Source organism: Cricetulus griseus, chromosome 2, assembly GCF_003668045.3.
Source record: "Cricetulus griseus strain 17A/GY chromosome 2, alternate assembly CriGri-PICRH-1.0, whole genome shotgun sequence".
Classification (NCBI taxonomy): Eukaryota; Metazoa; Chordata; class Mammalia; order Rodentia; family Cricetidae; genus Cricetulus; species Cricetulus griseus.
In genome coordinates this window covers 445,172,799-445,190,809 of record NC_048595.1, presented here as the reverse complement: position 1 = coordinate 445,190,809, position 18,011 = coordinate 445,172,799, and the positions used below count along the sequence as shown (strand labels likewise).

The window sequence follows — 18,011 nt, the reverse complement described above, 5'->3', positions numbered from 1 at the left end:
AGGACAGCCAGGACTACAAAGAGAAACCCTGTCTCAACAAAACAAACAAACAAGAATGTACTGGGTTGAACATATGTAAGAGGATTTGGAGGGAGGAGAGGGAAGGGAAAAATAAAGAATTTTAATCTCAAAAAATTAAGAATATGCTTTCAAAGTGGGATTTTTCTTGGCCATCTTGCTACAGTTCCTATAACTGGTCCACATCACACTACCATATGAGCACAGTCCAATCTTACATACTCCCGACCTATAGAGAATGTCAGCTAGCTCAAGATAGCTTTTTGAGGGTCTATTTTTCTAGTCCAATGTCTAGATTACAATTCCTGATGCTCAAGGAATTTATAAAGTAGTTTACACAAAGAATAAGCAAGGTGGATCATGGTGGCACACACCTTTAATCCCATCACTCAGAAGGCAGAGGCAGGCTGATCTCTGTGAGTTCAAGGCCAGCCTGGTCTACACTGTGAATTCTAGGACAGCCAGGTCTCTGTGGAGAGCCTGCCTGGGGGGTGGGGGAAACACAATTATAAGACCAACCAAAAGCCATATTACAGTGGTGAAGGAAGATAGAATCTTCAAGGACTCAAGAGATCAGAGAGTAGACCATACAGGGCCATCCAGAGTTACACCAGGAGAAAAACTGCCCCATCATACCCTAAGAAAAACGCTGTTTTTATCAGTACTAACACAGTCTTCAAACCCAAATGTCTTTCACTCTGACACTCCTGGGGCTGCCCAATACTTAGACCTTGAATCAGAGGGTGGAGCCAGCACCTGGCTCACCAGAATTGGCCAGAGGAGCCAGCAATTTGGATAGAGAAGAACACAGGAGCGAGAGGGCAGGGATGGAAGTTTGAGCTTCTTCTTGGTTCTGGGATAAGGGAAGAGACATTTCTAGTGGTATCTCTGGCCAAAAAGGCAAAGTCAGCTAGTTGCTACTTAGCCTCTCTGAGCTAGCAGATTTTTACCGCAGCCTTAACTCCTGAGTCTTATTGATGAATAGAATGTTAAGACTTAATTTAAACCTACATACTGTGACTGTGGCAGAGCTGGGGCCACAGGACTGGAAACCCTGCCAGGTGGTGGCCAGAGTGGCCAGTGGGGTCGAAGACAATAATTAAAGTAACAGTAGATTCATGTGCAGCGTTAAACAGACAGAAAAACATCACATGTTCAACTACACAGTTATATACTTGAACTGTTTTTTAAAGGTAATATAACTGACTATTAAACTGCATTTTCTATCTTAAAACATGTCATATTAAGAGCCTTAGGTACCTAAAATATATCTTAAAAAAAAAGTGGAGTCGAGGAGGTGCTCATCTTTAATTCCAGCACTGGGGAGGCACAAGCAGGCAGATTTCTGTGGCTTTGGGGCCAGCATGGTCTACATATCTATAAATTCCAGATGAGACAAGTCTATATGGTGAGACACTGTTTAAAAGGGGGGGTGTAACTAAATAACTGTATGTGTTATTCACTCCATACTTCCAGCAAGCATTGTGGCAATATATATATATATATATATATATATATATATATATATATATATATCAAATTTACACCCGGTTCACGCTTCTTGGGGAGTTAAGGTTTCTGCTTCCTCCAGCCATTTAAAACACTGAAGAGACAGATGCCACAAACTATTGTAATGTGTATGAATTGTAAACATCACTCGAAAGTAAGAGCCAACTTCACCTATAGTGCAGCTGTCAGTAGAAGAAAAACAGCCAAAGCAATGCCATTCAAGACAGGTACATTTAAACCAGGTGACAGGATTCCTTCACAAAGGAGTGGATTTTGGAAGGCAAAGCAGTTTTGTTTTGTTTTTTTAAAGTTAATTAAAAAAAAAAAAAAACGAAAACTCCAATGCTGCTGGGTGAACGAAAGAGAGAACCTTTGAGGGGTGGGGGGTGTGTGGATATTTCTAGGTCTGTTAGGAAACGATGTATTTGGTAGATTTACATCTCCAAGACAGCTTGCCAGGAAAAAACAAAGACCTGTTCTCTGTCTCTGGAGCTTCGGAAGCAAGAGCCAGTTAAAAAAACACCACCCACACTTCACCCGGTATCAGGACGCCAAGGAGTCAAAAGTCGGATGCGACTGAACCGCGCGCGGTAGCCGCAGACACAGAAGCGTGGGTCACCTACACAGCTTATTTAACTCCAAAGACAAAAGATGCGCAGCCGGCGGCGGCTGGAACATCAGCCGACAACTTGACAGAAGTTAAGGAGCTCGGCTTCTTCGCCGGGCACGGCACGGCCTAGCTCCGCGGCGCACGGCCCCGCTCCGGGCACCGAGGCACCCGCGTCCCGATCGCCCCTCGGGCTCGCAGCCCTCCCTCCTTCCCTCCCTCCCTCCCTCCCTCCCGGAGCCGCCGAGCCCATCGGCTGGGGCGCTCACCCGGGGCCTCGGAGGCGCCGGAGGCCGCGGCGCTGACGGGTGACCCCGCGGGCCGGGTGCGGAGCGCTGCGGCCCGCCCCCGCTGCACACTCGGGCCCCCGCCCCACCGGGCGGCCTCAGGAGCCCGGCCGCCCGCCCCCGGCAGGGCAGGCGCCCGCCCTCCTCACCTGCGTCCATCTTCCCCGTCCGGTCGCCGACTGACCGCGGTGTCGCTCCGACGGACTACTGCGCGACACGGCGACGGGAAGCCGCGGTAGCCAAGCGCGGCGCAGCGGAAGCGCGGGCGTCGCCATCTCGCCGTACGGCGGTGGGAGCGCGGGGGCGGGGCCTGGGCGCCTGAGGCTCGCGACCGGAGCCGCTCGCCCCGCCCCGCGCCGCGCCGCCGCTGGGGTTAGCAGCCCGGAGCCGGCCCGAGCGGCGCTCGTCCGGCGCGGCCATCTTTCCGTACAGACGGCTCCCCGCGCATGTCTCGGCACGGACTCGCCGCCCGCTGCGGCCGCCGCGCTCGCGCCGTGGCCCCGCCGCCCGGGCGCAGCGTGGTGGTGCGGGCGGCAGCGCGCAGCCATCTTGCCGTACGGCTCGGCCGCGGCCCACGTCCCGAGCTGTGTCGCCGCGCTCCCTCGGGGCGGGTCGGGCCAGCGGGCGGGCGGCGAGCACCGGAGCCTGGCGGCGCCCACGACCGAGGCCCGCAATGGTGATCTGCTGCGCGGCGGTGAACTGCTCCAACCGGCAGGGCAAAGGCGAGAAGCGCGCTGTCTCCTTCCACAGGTACGCGGCCCGCCTCCGGGGCCGCCACGCCCCCGCCCGGGCCGGGCCGGGCCGGGCCCGCGGGGAAACTGAGGCCGCGCGGCGGGGGCTCGGGGGGCGCCGGGAGCCGGGGTCGGCGGGCGGCCAGCCGGGCGCTGCCGAGGGAGGTGGAGCGGGGTCGCGGTGCTTTGTGACCTTGGTCCGGACCGCCGGCTCTGGGCTCCGGCGCGGCCATGCCTCGGGTAACGCGGCCGGAGGCCCCCGGCGCCTCCTCCACAGCCGGCGCCGCACTGATTGGGGCCGGCGCTGCCACTCTCGGGAGCATCCTGCCGGGGCGCTTCCTCGGGTCAACCCCGCTCGTGGGTTTCGGGCAGTTCGGCGGCGGCGGCGGCGGCGGCGGCAGCGGGACAGCCCGCCTGGAGGTGTGTGGCAGGAGTGCGGCCCGGCGCACGCAGCCCCACTTCCTGCATCCGTAGCCCTCCTCGCTCTCCCCCGGGGGTCCTGCGGCCAGGGCGCTGGCACCCAACTCCCCCCGCACCCTGCCTTCCCGCAGAGGCCGCCGGGGCCGCCGTGGAAGGGCTTCCCGGACGGTTCTCGGGCGGCCCCCGAGCGGGCCGCGCCTTCCTAAGGCTTTCAAGGCTCCCCATTTCAGTGGGTCCTCTCCTGTGATTTCTAATAGGCGTGAGCAGCGAGCGAGCAAGCGAAGGGACTCTGCCTTAGAAGCCGCCTCGCACATCCTGCTACCGTGTAGGACTTGGTGCTAAAATTTGAAGGTGGGGGTGGCACGTGTCCGTTGAAAGTTCACAGGGTTAACATTAAGGCTCCGGTCTTTAGGGTCTGGTTCAAAACAAAACCTAGTAACGTGAAGCCGTCATACAAACCAACCAGACTGTTTCCTTGACAATTTCAGTTAAGACACGTCCCACAAGTTTTGTTAGCAATTTTTGAAAATGAGGCAGAGTTGCAAGGACTGCTGCTGCTCGGCGTTCTCGATCTTCTGACATGGTCTAGGGGTAGACAGTGCCCGAACTAGGGGCGGGGAACCCTAGGAGTCAAGCTCACAAAACATTGAGAAATACGGGTAGAAGGTCGCCTTGCTTAGAACATCCAGATCCATCCTGTTAGGGCTAGTCTTGGTTCCCACCTGCCTCCTGAGAGCTGGAAGACCTCAGGTGGAGCTCTTAGCAGTTCATCGTAGCCACCAACCCTACAGGTCTTGCCTTAATAAGTGATCATTAAATAGCTTCATTAGATGAGGGAAGAAATTACTAAGCATGTTATTGAGCATCTTTTTTTTTTAATTTTTCCTGCTGAGACATAATATACAACATAATTTACCATTTTTTATTTTTTGCTGGGGTGTTTTGGTTTTTGTTGTTTGTTTGGTTTTGGTGTATTGAGACAAATAGCTTTGAATTGAATAGCTTTGTTGGCCAACAACTCAGTTATAGTCTGTGGTGGTCTCAGACTTGTGGCAATCCTCCTGCCTCTGCCTCCCACATGCTAGAATTATGGGCATGAGCCACCACAAACAACTTGTTGCTTTTTTTTTTTTTTTTTTTGAGACAAAATGAGTGAGGCATTGAGGCTGGCCTCATATGTAACTAAGGTTGACACTGATTTCTGAATCATCCCTCCTCACCTCCTTAGTACTGGAATTACAGGTAGCCAATACAGCACCTGGCTCTTTATTTAAAAAGACACAAAGTTACCCAGGTAGGCCTTGAACTTATTCTAGTCCAGGTAGGTGTTGAGCTTCTGACCCTCTTGCTTCAGAGTAACTGAGATCACGGTCTTGCACCATTCGGCCTGGCTGGAGCTTTGGGGCTTTCTCCTAAAGCTGTTTCCTATACCCTGAACTACTTGAGCCTCAGCTGTGCTGGTTTTTTAGCTGGGCCTCTGAGCTATTTCCTAGTCTCTTGCTCCCAACTCTATGGGATTCTCATTAGAGGTCTAGAACTCAGACCATTCTTTTCAAGTACCAGATGATTTGGTCAGTGGTCCACTTGTGAAAGCTATTTTCTGTTGTCTGGTGTCTCTGAGCATTATTTTGTGCCCAGGGTCATTTGCCACACCTAGGAGGTGTATCCTTCTTTCCTCTCTACCCTATAGACTCAGTCAGTAGGGCTTTTCTCCTTTCCATTTTGGTAATGACCTGCAAGATGCCCTGAAATCCTAATGAGTTTTTAAGTGGATGACATCAGTATGAGTTTGGATGCTTGCAGAAATACTTGATTTGCTTTTATTGATGATAGTTTTAGGGAAGGGTATTTCTAAGTACTTTGTTATTTGCCCCACAGGTTCCCCCTAAAGGACTCCAAACGACTGATCCAGTGGTTAAAAGCCGTTCAGAGGGATAATTGGACCCCCACTAAGTATTCATTCCTCTGCAGTGAGCATTTCACCAAAGACAGTTTCTCCAAAAGACTGGAGGACCAGCATCGCCTGCTGAAGCCCACAGCTGTGCCCTCTATTTTCCACCTGTCGGAGAAGAAGCGGGGGGCTGGAGGCCATGGCCATGCTAGGAGAAAGACCACAGGGACCATGAGAGGCCACACAAGCTCAGCAACAGGGAAAGGAACTGTAGGTCCCTCACTGCCCTCAAATGATAACTCGATGGCGAAGCCTGAGCCCCGAAAGTTGAAGCGAGCTTCTCCACAAAGTGATGCAGCTGCCAAGGCCACCACAGGTGCTGCCAGTCAGGAGCAGGGGCAGTCCCAAGAGAGAACTCCAGGAGCTGAACTGGCCACCCCACTGACCCAAAGCCCGGAAGAATCAGAAGTATCGACTACAGTGTCTGACCAGCAGAAGGCCTCTTCCTCTCATGATGCAGGCGGGGCAGACAAGAGTGGTATCTCCATGGACGACTTCACACCTCCAGGGTCTGGAGCTTGCAAGTTCATTGGCTCACTTCATTCTTATAGTTTCTCCTCCAAGCACACTCGAGAGAGGCCAGCTGTCCCCCGTGAGCCCATTGACCGAAAGAGGCCGAAGAGAGATACAGAGCCAAGGTGCAGTGGGAATAGTGTGGCCCAGAGTCCTCCAAGTTCCTCACTTACAGCAACCCCTCAGAAGGCTTCCCAGAGCCCCTCTGCGCCTCCTACTGATGTAACCCCAAAGCCAGCTGCGGAAGCCGTGCAGAGTGAGCACAGTGATGCCAGTCCTATGTCTATCAATGAGGTCATCCTGTCTGCCTCCGGGGCCTGCAAGCTCATCGACTCACTGCACTCCTACTGCTTTTCGGCTCGGCAGAATAAGAGCCAGGTATGCTGCCTGCGGGAGCAGGTAGAAAAGAAGAATGGAGAGCTAAAGAGCCTGCGGCAGAGGGTCAGCCGCTCTGACAGCCAGGTCCGAAAGCTGCAGGAGAAGCTGGACGAGCTGAGGAGAGCAAGTCTCCCCTACCTCCCCTACCTAAGTGGCCTGCTGCCCCCCAGCCACGGTCAGTACTTAGCCAGTATGCTTCCCTGCCTTCCTTCCCCTGACTAGGGGAGATTTTCCTGCTTGTGCCTGCTGTCTGAGGGCTAGATGTTCCTGTGCTCTCATGAGAGTGCTCAATGGCCAGGGAACCCAGGCCCAGGGTGTAGGAGGCCTAGTCACTGGAGAGAGAGGTCTGTGTACATGAAGATTTAGCATTGGAAGTAGCTAGGTGTGGGACGTACACCTTTAATCCCAGTGCCCAGGAGGCAGAGGAAGGTGGATCTGTGAGTTCAAAGTGAGCCTGCTCTATGTAGTTAGCTCCAGGCTAGCCAGGACTACATGGAGCAGTAGTTCTCAACCTTCCTAGTGTTGTGACCCTTTTATGCAGTTACTTCTTCATGTTGTGGTGACCCCCTACTATAAAATTATTTTCATTGCTTCTTCATAACTATAATATCTGTCTATTTTTTTCTTTTTATTTTTTTTTCTTGATTTTTCTAGACAAGGTTTCTCTGTAGACCAGGCTTGCCTTGAACTAAGTTCTGCCTGCCTCTGCCTCCTGAGTGCTAGGATTAAAGTCATACACCTCTACTGCCCTACATATATCTATTTTCTGGTGTTTTTAGGCAGCCTCTGTGAAAGGATCCTTCAACCCTCAAAGGGGTCATGACCCACAGGTTAAGAGCTGCTAACATAGAGAGACCCTCTCTCAAAACAAAAATAGGATGTGGGGGCGATCTGGCTGCAACATCTGTCACCCATTGATCGCCAGGGTTGATTCGGCTGATGTGGCTGGGTAGGCGGGTGCCCCTTCCTCCCTCACCGCCCCATGTGCGTCCCTCCGCGCTCCCATAGCCGAGCTGGGTCGAAGAGGACGACCTTCCCCAAATAGAGGAGGACCAGTCTTTGGTCAAGGGTATACGAGTAGCTGCACTCTCTTGCTAGAACCTCCAAACAAGCTCTCAAAACAAATAAAAATCAAGTCAGCAGGCAAGGTTTCTGATGCTTGGCTCAAAGGCTTTTCATTGAAGGGGGAAGGATCTCAAGGGGGGGAAAAACCCACGAATACTTCTTTTGAGATGGGCTGGGGGTTTGAAACAGGGTCAGTCTGTTGCTCTCCCTGTCTTCTGACCTTCATTTACATCTTGCTGTGTAGACCAGGCTGCCCTTGAATTCACAGAGATCCACCTGCCCCTGCTTCCCGAGTGCTGGGATTAAAGTGGTGCTCTACCACCATCTGGCTTAACTCTTTTTCAGGTGTTTAGGAAAGCTGGATGTGGCCTCTCATACTTGTAATCCCAGGACAAAATCCCAGACAAAAGATTGGTGGGTGTACAATTGTTTCCATTGTTACTATATTGTTTCATTCTTCTTGCTTTAGGTTTTACTTATTCCGGCTTCTGCAAAATTTCCTAGCCTAAAACCTGGAGTTGAGGCTGTGAGTCTTTTCTGCCTGAATGTGCCCATTCTAGATTTGCTTTGTGCTATACTCCTTTGTCCCCAGTACTTTGTCATCTCAGCTTTGAGTCCTTCTTATCCCAGAGCTCTAATTTAAATGGTGGCAATGGCTCTGAAGCAGATAGGTTGGTAGAGGGGAGAGACTTTTTGGAGTTACTTTAACTTTTATTATAGTGAGATTTAATGCTATGTTGTCTTTAAGCCTGCTTTTTTTAAGATTTCTTTGTGGCTGGTCCTCAGACTTGTCAGCAAGTGTCTTTACTTTTGCCTTGAGCTCAGAAGGAAGTGTCCTCTCCTGTCTGGTTCCATGGTTCTTTTCCAGGCTGAGACTGAGACCTTGGCCCTGGTGTGAGTCAGCAGAGCTGTTGCCTAACTTCTGGAAAGGTACAAAGTCAGCTGACTTCTAGAAGGTGAGGCACTCTCCAGAGGTGCCCAAGTCTTCCTGTGTCTGTCAAGTTACTGGTTTTGGTTAGGCAGGGTCTCACTGCATAGCCCAGGCTGGCCTTGAACTTATGGTTATCGTCAGCCTTAACTTCCCAAATACTAAGATTACACACCTGAACCACCACACTTGCCTGTACCTATCAACTTTTGCTTTAGATTCAAATGGAAACCTTGGTAGATGTGTCCGTCTTCCTGATGATCAGAAGCACAGACACCCTTCTCTCGTTTAAAGATCAAAAGATTCACCCTCATTTGGTGTCTCAGGCTTCATTCCAACTTTCTGTTCTGCCCCAACCTCCAGTTCCCTGGGTGGCTGGAGTCTGAAGACTTACATCACTGCTTCCAGTTCAAGGCTTCCTCCTCCTCCCTTCCTTCCTCTCCCCTCTCTTACAGTGAGGGCCAAGTCTGGCCTTGAACTGCTGATCCTCCTGCCTCAGCCTCCCAAGTGCTGGGATGATAGGCGTGGGCCACCACACCTACCTGCGTATCACTCTCTATCCCCTTCATTTCAGTGTCTTCATGTCACTTTATTTTTTTTTGGGGGGGGGGTTCAAGACAGGGTTACTCTGTGGCTTTGGAGGCTGTCCTGGAACTAGACCAGGCTGGCTCGAACTCACAGAGATCCGCCTGCCTCTGCCTCCCGAGTGCTGGGATTAAAGGTGTGTGCCACCAAAGCCCAGCTTCATGTCACTTTATTTTATAAATTTTAATTGATGTAAGAGTTGCTTTATAGAGTACTTAAATCTACTTATGTTGTCATTATCTATAAGTTGGAAATTTTATTTTTTAATTTGTTAGCCTTTCCCTTTTTTGTTATTTGGTTTTGGAGAAATGGTCTCACACTACAGCTCTAGCTAGCTTGGAACACAACTATGTAACCTAGGCAACTTTAAACTCATCAATCCACCTGCTTTCGTCTTAGAGTGTTGGTGTTGCAAACATGAACCACCATGCCAAGTTTGTTTCTCTGTTTGTTTAAAAGCAAACATGTACTGCTGGGTGTGGTAATACACATGTCTTCAGGGTGTAAAGATAAGAAATTAAGATTTCAATACCATTCTGGGCCACAGGAGACCCCATCTCAAAAAAGGGAAAAATACATATATGCATTCATATATACTCATATACATGCATGTATGTATGTGAATGCATTTATATATAGTGTTCATCTTTCTGTGACTGAATAGAGCTGATCACTTACCATGTATTAGCCTCCCCAGGTCAGATAGTCTAGGGTTTTGGTTTGTGCTGCTTGTGTTTTTATCTCTTCAAGTAACCATTAAATATTTAGTATTAAAATTAATATTCTGCGGTTACTTTATTCACCATTGTGTATGTATCCAAGCGTGTCCTTTTTGGAAATATCTAGGGGTTTATAGGATTTTTTGTTTGTTTTTTTAATGTATTAGCAGGGCCCAGAAGAGGGCATTGGATTCCCCTAAAGTTTGATATATGCAGTTATGAGCTATCAGACATGGGTGCTAGGATTTGAACCGGCATCCTCCAGAAGAGCAACAAGTGCTCCTAGTCACCTAGCCATATCTTTAGCCCCTTTTTCTTGTTTTTGAGAAGGTTCTCACTGCTTGGTCTGGAACCTGTTAGACAGAGGTTGTCTGACCACCCTCCAGTTCACAGAGATCTACCTGCCTCTGCCTCCTGAGTACTGGGACTAAAGGCATGTGCCATCAGGCCTGGTATCTGTTTTTTTTGTTGTTTTTGTTTCTTTGAAGTTCATGTTCTAGTGCAGTTTTGAGAAAGGGCCAGTTTGATTGATAGGGTTTGTTTGTTTTCCTTGAATTTAAAATTAGCTTTTTAGTCTGATTTGAAGGAATTATTCTCTGCCTCTTACACCAGTTATACTAGTTTCCTTATCCATGACTTGCCCCTTCTGCTAGAGTAATTTGAGTTCTTTTGGCCTTGAGTGTATAGAAAGTTACCTGTTGCATTTTCTGTGGATCTTGTCACTCTTGTTTTGTGTGTTCTTTGACCTTAAAGGTCAGGTTTTCAAATGTGGGATTTTGTTGTTGTTGTTGTTGTTTATTCTGTCTAGGTGTGTTGGAAAGGGCTGGGCTGTCTTATGCGGCATTACTCAATGAGGGTAGAGGATTACCCTCTGCTGTGTAGGGACAGTGCCCACGGCTGCCAGGAGACGAGGAGGAAGTAGTAGTCAGATGAACTGGGGCCTGGAAAGGAAAGGAGTGTTGGGGCAGAGACAAGGATGGTCCCTCTTCCCCCACAGGAGCCAAGGCCGAGGGCAGGGCTACTGAAGGGAATTGGGTTTAAGATGCTTCCAGGCACCAGTACAGGGCTTTGAACAGGACCCAGCCTAAAATTGGGGTGTGAGATCAGTGTCTGAAGGACTGGATGAGGGACTGAGCTGGGTCTCTTTCCAGAAGGGATTAAGAGAAAAAAGGGCTCTGGGCTGTGTGAGGAAGGTGGTTGTTTATCTCCAGTCTCACCAGGGTTGTGGGGGTAGAACCCAGTGCAGAGGTTGTATAGGAGCTGTGAGCATTGATGTAAGGTTTGGGTCAATGCTTTTTTAAAAAAACCACCCAACCAACCAACAACTGGGAGAATAGTAAGTAGACAGTAGCCTAAAGGGCCATGGCCCTAGGGGAGAGGCCTGGTTTTCAGTGGTGAGGATCCTGCAAGGCCCTAGGCAGCTGTGAGACTCAGGTCCCTGGAAATGGAATGGTGAGCTGTGATCAAGCAGTCATTGCCCCATGTCTCTGCTCCTAGCAGTGAGACTAGGCCGGATGGTGAGTCTGCAGGGAAGCAGGAGGTCTGGGCAGGGGCTCTTGAGAAGGCTCTGACCCGAGCCTGTCAGCACACCCATCGCTGTTGGCCTCTTGCCCCGACTAGTCTTTGCTCAGATGTATCCCTTCACTGAAGAAGGATTGCCTTGGTCACTCTTTAGGTTTAAGTGAAGAGGGCTATTTGATACCTTTGTTCACAGTTTACCCAGAATGGAGCATCTGGGCCCATGGGCTTGAGGCTGCAGCAGACTGCCCTCCAAAAGTATAGCAGAGGCTCCTCCTGGGACAGAGTGCTTGTCCTCCAGCCTCTCTGTGTTGTTCTGGGGCCTATTAGGGTAATTTTTTCTGTCACTGCCTACTTTTCCCCCTCCTGACTGCCACTGCTCATCTTTAAGTTATCCATGTTCCTGGTTTTTTTGGTGTTTTTTAATTTTTTTTTTTTTTTTTTACATTTTGTCATGAGAGGGAGGGAGGGCACGCAACATGTCACAGTGCACGTGTGGACATCAGAAGACAATTTTTAGGAGTTCTCCATTTGCCTAGGTTTTAAGGCAGGTAGGGTTTCTCTTGTTCCTGTTGTACTGCACACTTCAGGCTGGCTGACTGAAGGGCTTCCAGGTGATTCTCTTGTCTCCATATCCCATCTCCTTAAGAGTTGGGAATGTGTGCACACACACACGTAAGCTAGGCTAAACCTGTCTTGGTCCCTACAGCACTGGGATTACAATTGTGCCACCACACACAACTTTTTATTTTGTTTTAATGTGAGTTCTAGTGATCAAAGGCTGGTTCTCATGCTTTCCAGGCAAGCATCTTACTGACTGGTAAATCTTCACCTCTTAGGCCCAATTTTTAATTAAGTCGTTCTTTCCCTTTTTGTTGAGCTTTATATATAAAAGCTCTCTGTGTAGTTAAGCTATGTCTTTCATGAGTTGGTATTTTGCATAGATAACTGCTCCCAATTTGATCTGTCTGTTCTCTTAACAGTGGGTTTTGGCATAGCCGAAGTTGTTTGTCTCTTGGTTGGTTGGTGGTTGGTTGGTTGGTGATTGGTTGGTTGGTGATTGGTTGGTTGGTGGGTGGTTGGTTGGGTGGTTGGTTGGTGATTGGTTGGGTGGTTGGTGGTTGGTTGGTGATTGGTTGGGTAGTTGGTTGGTTGGTGATTGGTTGGTTAGTTGGGGTGCTGATGACTGAGCCAGTGGCTTTGCTTGTGCCACATGTGTGGTACCCCCAGTAGTGTCCTCAGCCATGGAAGTGTTCAGTTTGATTTTTTATTCATTTTATGTGTGTAGTGTTTTGCCTGCATGTATGTCTGCATGCTTAGTGCCCAACAGGGCCAGAAAAGGGCATTGGATTCCTGGAACTGGAGTTAGAAACAGTTGTGAGCCACCATGTATGGTACTAGGAACTAAATCCAGGTCTTCTGAAAGATAGTCAGTGCTCTTAACTACTGGGTCAGCTCTCCAGCCCAAGATTTCAGTTTTAATGAAATCTTGTTTCTGGAATCTGGAAGTTCTACTCAACACACCCCTTCCTGCCCCGAAACAGAAATGAAAGAGACAGCTGGGCAGTAGTGGCGTGGACCTTTAATCCCAGTGTTTGGGAGGCAGAAGCAGTCTAATCTCTGAGTTCGAGACCAGCCTGGTCTACAGAGTGAGTTCCAGAATAGGCTCCAAAGCTACACAGAGAAACCCTGTCTCCAGAGAGAGAGGGAGAAAGAGGGAGGTTTTTTAATATAGAAATGGAGACTTGTGGAAAACAGGGTAAATATTTCATAACACCTTTCCTTCAGTTTTGTTCCAGAAGTGTGTAAGAGATGATGGACTGGAAATTCCACCCGTAGGGCTTGGCAGGGTTCTTTGTCTCCAGACCCATTACTTTGGTAGGTGTTTTGTCCCCTGTCTTTGGAGATGAGGGTCAAATCTGCACTCCTGCTTGTCTGTTAAGTACTAATTTTGCAAGTATAAAAGGGTTAACCAAAGGTAGGGCTCTTAAGTGCAGCATAGTGGTAAGTCATGCATTTGAGGCCAGCCTGTGTATTTAGAAGCCTGTATGATTGGTTCTCAGAACTGTTACTTTGGTTTTATTTAGTTTCATTTTGGATTTTTGTTTGTGTCATTTTCTGATTTTCCCTGGGAAAATTCTTCCTTATCTGAACTGAGTGGGCTGCCAGGGCCCTGCTCGTTCTTTCTTATCAATTTCTTCTTATGTGGGTCGTGCTTTTGTTATTACTTCTCAAAGCTCTTAACTAAATCAAGGTTACCTAGATTTTCTCTGTGTTGCCTCCAGGAGTTGTTCTCCGGCTTTGTATGTTTGCATTGGGTCTGTGGTCCATTCTGAGATAACTTTCCCAGTTCTGAAGCATTAGAGTAAGACTTGGAAATGGACTGCTTCTCCAGCTCTGCTTTTAGTATGGTGTTAACTAATGCAGATTGCTTTACCTTTCCACTTGCTCTTTAGAACCATTCTGCCACTGTCTCCAGAGTATCTGGTGGCACTCTGAGGCCCAGTGCTACATCTGTACATCAAGTTGGGAAGAACTGACAACAGTGTGGTTCTCCACTAAATAGCTTTTCACTATTTAGATTCTGTGCTATCATTTACCTAGTTTTGTGCTTTCCCTCAACACTTGTATATATTTTTATGACGGTTAAGATGGCTGGGCAAGTAAAGGTACTTGTTGCCTATGCGATGACCTGGGTTTCATCACAAGACCGCACACGGTGAAAAGGAGAAAATGGACTTCCACAGATAGTCCCTGACTTCCAGATGCCCACTGCGGCTCACAGATGCCCACAGATGCACACTAAATAAATAAATGTTTAAATACATACATAAATGTTTCATTAGATTTACACCTAAATATTCCCTTTTTAATGCAAATGTGAATTTTATTTTAGGTTTAATTATAAAGTTCCAGTTGTTTATTGATAGTACATAGGAAAATGAATAGTTTTTAGATGTTGACACTGTATCCTAAATACTTGCTATAATTCACATTGTATGCAGAAGTTTTTGTAGATTCCCTGAGTTTACTGTAGTCATATAATTGATGGGCAAGGACACTTTTATTTTTGCTTCCCGCTCTGTGTTTTTATTTCTCCTTCTTACTTCTGTGTGTCTCCTTTTCTCCTGTTGCCTTGCTGGGAGTTTCCAGGATGATGCTAAAAAGCTGTGGCCATAAGCAGCCTCTTTGTATTGATCCTGAGCTTAGAGATAAAGCCCCTGGCATCTCCCCATTGTGATACAATAAGAAATGTCCTGGCACAGAGTGCCTTCAGAACTGTGTGTTAGGGATGAGAATCCATCTTCTGTGGGTCCTGTCAGTCACACCTGAGTTTGTGGTAGTGGGCTCTGTCCTGGACAGATGAGGCAGGTCACCACCGCAACCAACCCCATGATTGGCGGGGTAGAAGCGAAAGCTGTACTGAGACCTCTGGCTAAGGATTGTTGGCTTAATCACCAACAACCAATGATTCGATCACTCATGCCTATGTAATGAGGCCCCCCTGAAGACGTTCACAGTGCTGGGTTGGCAGATATGTGGAGGTTCTGAGAAGGTGGCACTGGGGAAGGCAGTGAGCCGCTGCGCCCACCTCTAACCTTGCTAATATTTAAGTGTGTTGTTTCATGGCCCAGGAGGTTATCTCTTTTGGTTGCTATTCGGTGTGAACTTGAGAACAACATACAGTTTGTTGTTGGCTAGAGCAGTCTTAAGATGTCAGCTGTGGCCCTGCATCACTGATTTTCCAAGCTGTTGGATCCACCCTTTTCTGGCAGAGGTCACTGCTGTCTGTTTCTCTAAGGGGTTCGTCTACTTCTCCAACAATCCTGTCTGTCTCATAAATTTCAGTGCTCTGTTGTTAAACTGGTCCCTTCACTTTTACAATTATGTAATTCCCCTCTTAGCCTGGTAGTTTTCTTTGTCTTTTTTTTTTTTTGGTTTTTCTAGACAGGGTTTCTCTGTGTAGCTTTGGAGCCTATCCTGGCACTCCCTCTACAGACCAGGCTGGCCTCGAACTTACAGAGATCTGCCTGCTTCTGCCTCCCGAGTGCTGGGATTAAAGGCATGCGCCACCAACACCAGACAAAACGTTGGTGATCTTTTTTTGTTTTTGTTTTTGTTTGTTTGTTTTCTTTGTCTTGATACCTCTTTAGACCAGGCTAGCCTCAAACTCAGAAATCTGCCCATCTCTGTACCCTAAGTGCTGGGATTAAAGGGTTCCTCCATCACCACCCAGCTCAGTTAGCGTTTTGTGTGTGTATTAGCATGACACATTTTTTTTTTTTTTCCTTTCTTGAGACAGGGTTTCTCTGTGTAGCTTTGGAGCCTATCCTGGCACAGACTCTGGAGACCAGGCTGGCCTTGAACTCACAGATCCACCTGCCTCCCGAGTGCTGCGATTAAAAGCGTGCACCACCAACGCCCGGGGACACATCTTTTTTTTCCTTGCTTTTCCTATGCAGTTCACACTAACCTTGAACTTGAAATTCTACCTGAGCCTCTGAAGTATGAGGCAAAAAGATGAAATTCAAAGTCAGTCTGAACTACATAGTAAAATCTTATCTCAAAAAAAGAAAAACTGGGCGGTGGTGGCACACGCCTTTAATCCCAACACTGGGGAGGCAGGTGGATCTCTGTGAGTTCCAGGCCAGCCTGGTCTCCAGAGCAAGTGCCAAAATAGGCTCCAAAGCTACACAGAGAAACCCTGTCTCAAAAAAAAAAAAAAAAAAAGATTAAGAAAATTATAGCTGGGCCGTGGCGGCACAGGCCTTTAATCCCAGCACTGGGGAGGCATCCCTTCTCTTTTGGTTTTTCCGAGACAGGGTTTCTCTGTGTAGTTTTGGAGCCTATCCTGACACTCACTCTGGGACCAGGCTGGCCTTGAACTCACAGAGGTCCGCCTGCCTCTGCCTCCCGAGCGCTGGGATTAAAGGAGTGTGCCGCCAATGCCTGGCTGTCTTCCCTTCTTGATGTTCTTTCTTCTTGGTTGAGTTTGAGTCTCTGACCTAAAGGTCCATTTGGAATACATTCCCTTTGTTTGTACTTGAAAAAAAGCCCTTGCCTCTGAAGAGCAATTTCACTGGCTTCAAAATTATAAGCATTTTTAATGAATTATTTATTTGGATGTTGTGTGTATGTAGCATGTCACACACATGTGGAAGTAAGTAAGAGGCCAACTTACAGGAGTCTGGTGGTCCAAGGGCTCAAGCTTGCTTGTGAGGCTTGGTAAGGAGCCCTTTTACCTTCTGACCGTCTCTGAAGTCCTTGTTTGCTTCCAGGTACAGTGTTGTGCTAGAAATGATGAGCTCAGGGAACAGGGATAGCAGTTTTTACCAGACCAGAACTGATGACAGATTTTAATCAAGAATATATACTATGGACAGAAAGGAAGTGGGTGAATTCTCAGAGGAAGAACAGCTCCCTGGGGGGGAATGAGTGTTTTTAGAGCAGTTAGGAGAAGTCTCCTGGACTGTTTCTCTGGGGTCGTGTTTGAATAGGGAAGAGGAGAGCAGCTCATTGACTTGTCGGTGGGAAATATTATAATACCACTTGTCTTCCCTGACACTAGTTAGGTGCAAATTGTTTGTGTAAGACATCACAAACCCTCTCTCTTAAAAATTGTTTTATGACATTGATTTTTTAAATTGTGTGTCCATGCAGGTGTGTGCAAGCACACACACGCACACATACATAGCACACATGAGGAAGTCTAAGGACAACTTGTAGGAATCAGTTCACTTTTTTTACCTTTGTCCCAGGGATTAAATTTGTTGTAATTTAAGAAAAGCAGTTCTGGCCAGGCGTTGGTGGCACACTCCTTTAATCCCAGCACTCAGGAGGCAGAGACAGGAGGATCTCTGTAAGTTCAAGGCCAGCCTGGTCTCCAGAGCGAGTGCCAGGATAGGCTCCAAAGCTACACAGAGAAACCCTGTCTCGAAAAACAAGAAAGAAAGAAAGAAAGAAAGAAAGAAAGAAAGAAAGAAAGAAAGAAAGAAAGAAAGAAAGGCAGGCAGTTCTGGAGAGAAAGATGCCATGCAACAGGGTTCAAGCAAAGGGTTTTTTATTGGGGAAAGGAAATCATAAAAGGGGGAAAGGGAGAGGGAGACCAGTCCAGAGGCAGGAGCAGCAGGAGAGAGGAGAAAGGAAAAAAGAGAGGGGTGAACAGACAGAGGGAGAGAGAGAGAGAGAGAGATGGGAGGTGGGCAAGGCCTTTTTAAAGGGGAATATAGGGAATGTGCACAGGTGGTACTCTTAGTGGCTGCAGTTGGGGGCCAGTCCTTTCAGAACCCCAAGGGCAGGCCATCAGATGCAGGAATACTAACAGAGCTCGGGTCCTCAGGCTGGCAGCAAGCACTTTTACTCACTGAGCCATCTCAGTGGTCCCACAAAGTCTTTTCTTATTCAAAAGCATAACTTTTTTTTTTTTAATCAGAAATGAGTTTCTGAACATAAAACCTTTTCTATCTCTTTCCCACACTTGTTCCTTTCTGTCATACTTTCATTTCTAAAATCCCTGATATAATCTAGGCTTTTCTTTTGAAGTAATAAAAGCCTGTACATAGGCCACCTCTTTACCTTAGCCCAGCTCAATCCCTGGCTTATCAAACAACAGCCACCTTTGCCTTAATAACTCTGCTCTGAGAATCCAGGAAGCCCAGGAGGGTTTTACCATGAAAAGCCAAGAGGGAAAAAAGTCCCCTTTCTGATAGTGTGTCTGTCTCCCACTTACCTCTTTTGTTTCTTTTCTTTCTTCTCTCTCTACTCTAGCAGAGCTCCCTGTC

The 18,011-nt window shown here is 48.2% G+C and overlaps 2 protein-coding genes across 3 annotated transcripts in view; one reads left to right on the top strand and one right to left on the bottom strand.

Annotated features, from left to right (window-relative positions):
• The window catches only part of Atg4b (autophagy related 4B cysteine peptidase), a 35,372-nt gene extending 32,651 nt beyond the window's left edge, over positions 1-2,721 (bottom strand). For both annotated transcript variants that reach the window (XM_027397681.2, XM_035441155.1), the window contains exon 1: positions 2,571-2,721. In XM_027397681.2, coding sequence (XP_027253482.1) covers positions 2,571-2,580 — 10 coding nt within the window. In that variant the 5' untranslated portion in view covers positions 2,581-2,721. The remainder of the gene's footprint in view (positions 1-2,570) is intronic.
• Positions 2,722-2,946: 225 nt separating this feature from the next.
• Thap4 (THAP domain containing 4) overlaps positions 2,947-18,011 on the top strand; it is a 37,567-nt gene continuing 22,502 nt past the window's right edge. Inside the window, exons 1-2 of the mRNA XM_027397676.2 lie at positions 2,947-3,171; positions 5,451-6,589. Of these exons, the coding sequence (XP_027253477.1) occupies positions 3,095-3,171; positions 5,451-6,589 (1,216 nt within the window). The 5' untranslated portion in view covers positions 2,947-3,094. The remainder of the gene's footprint in view (positions 3,172-5,450; positions 6,590-18,011) is intronic.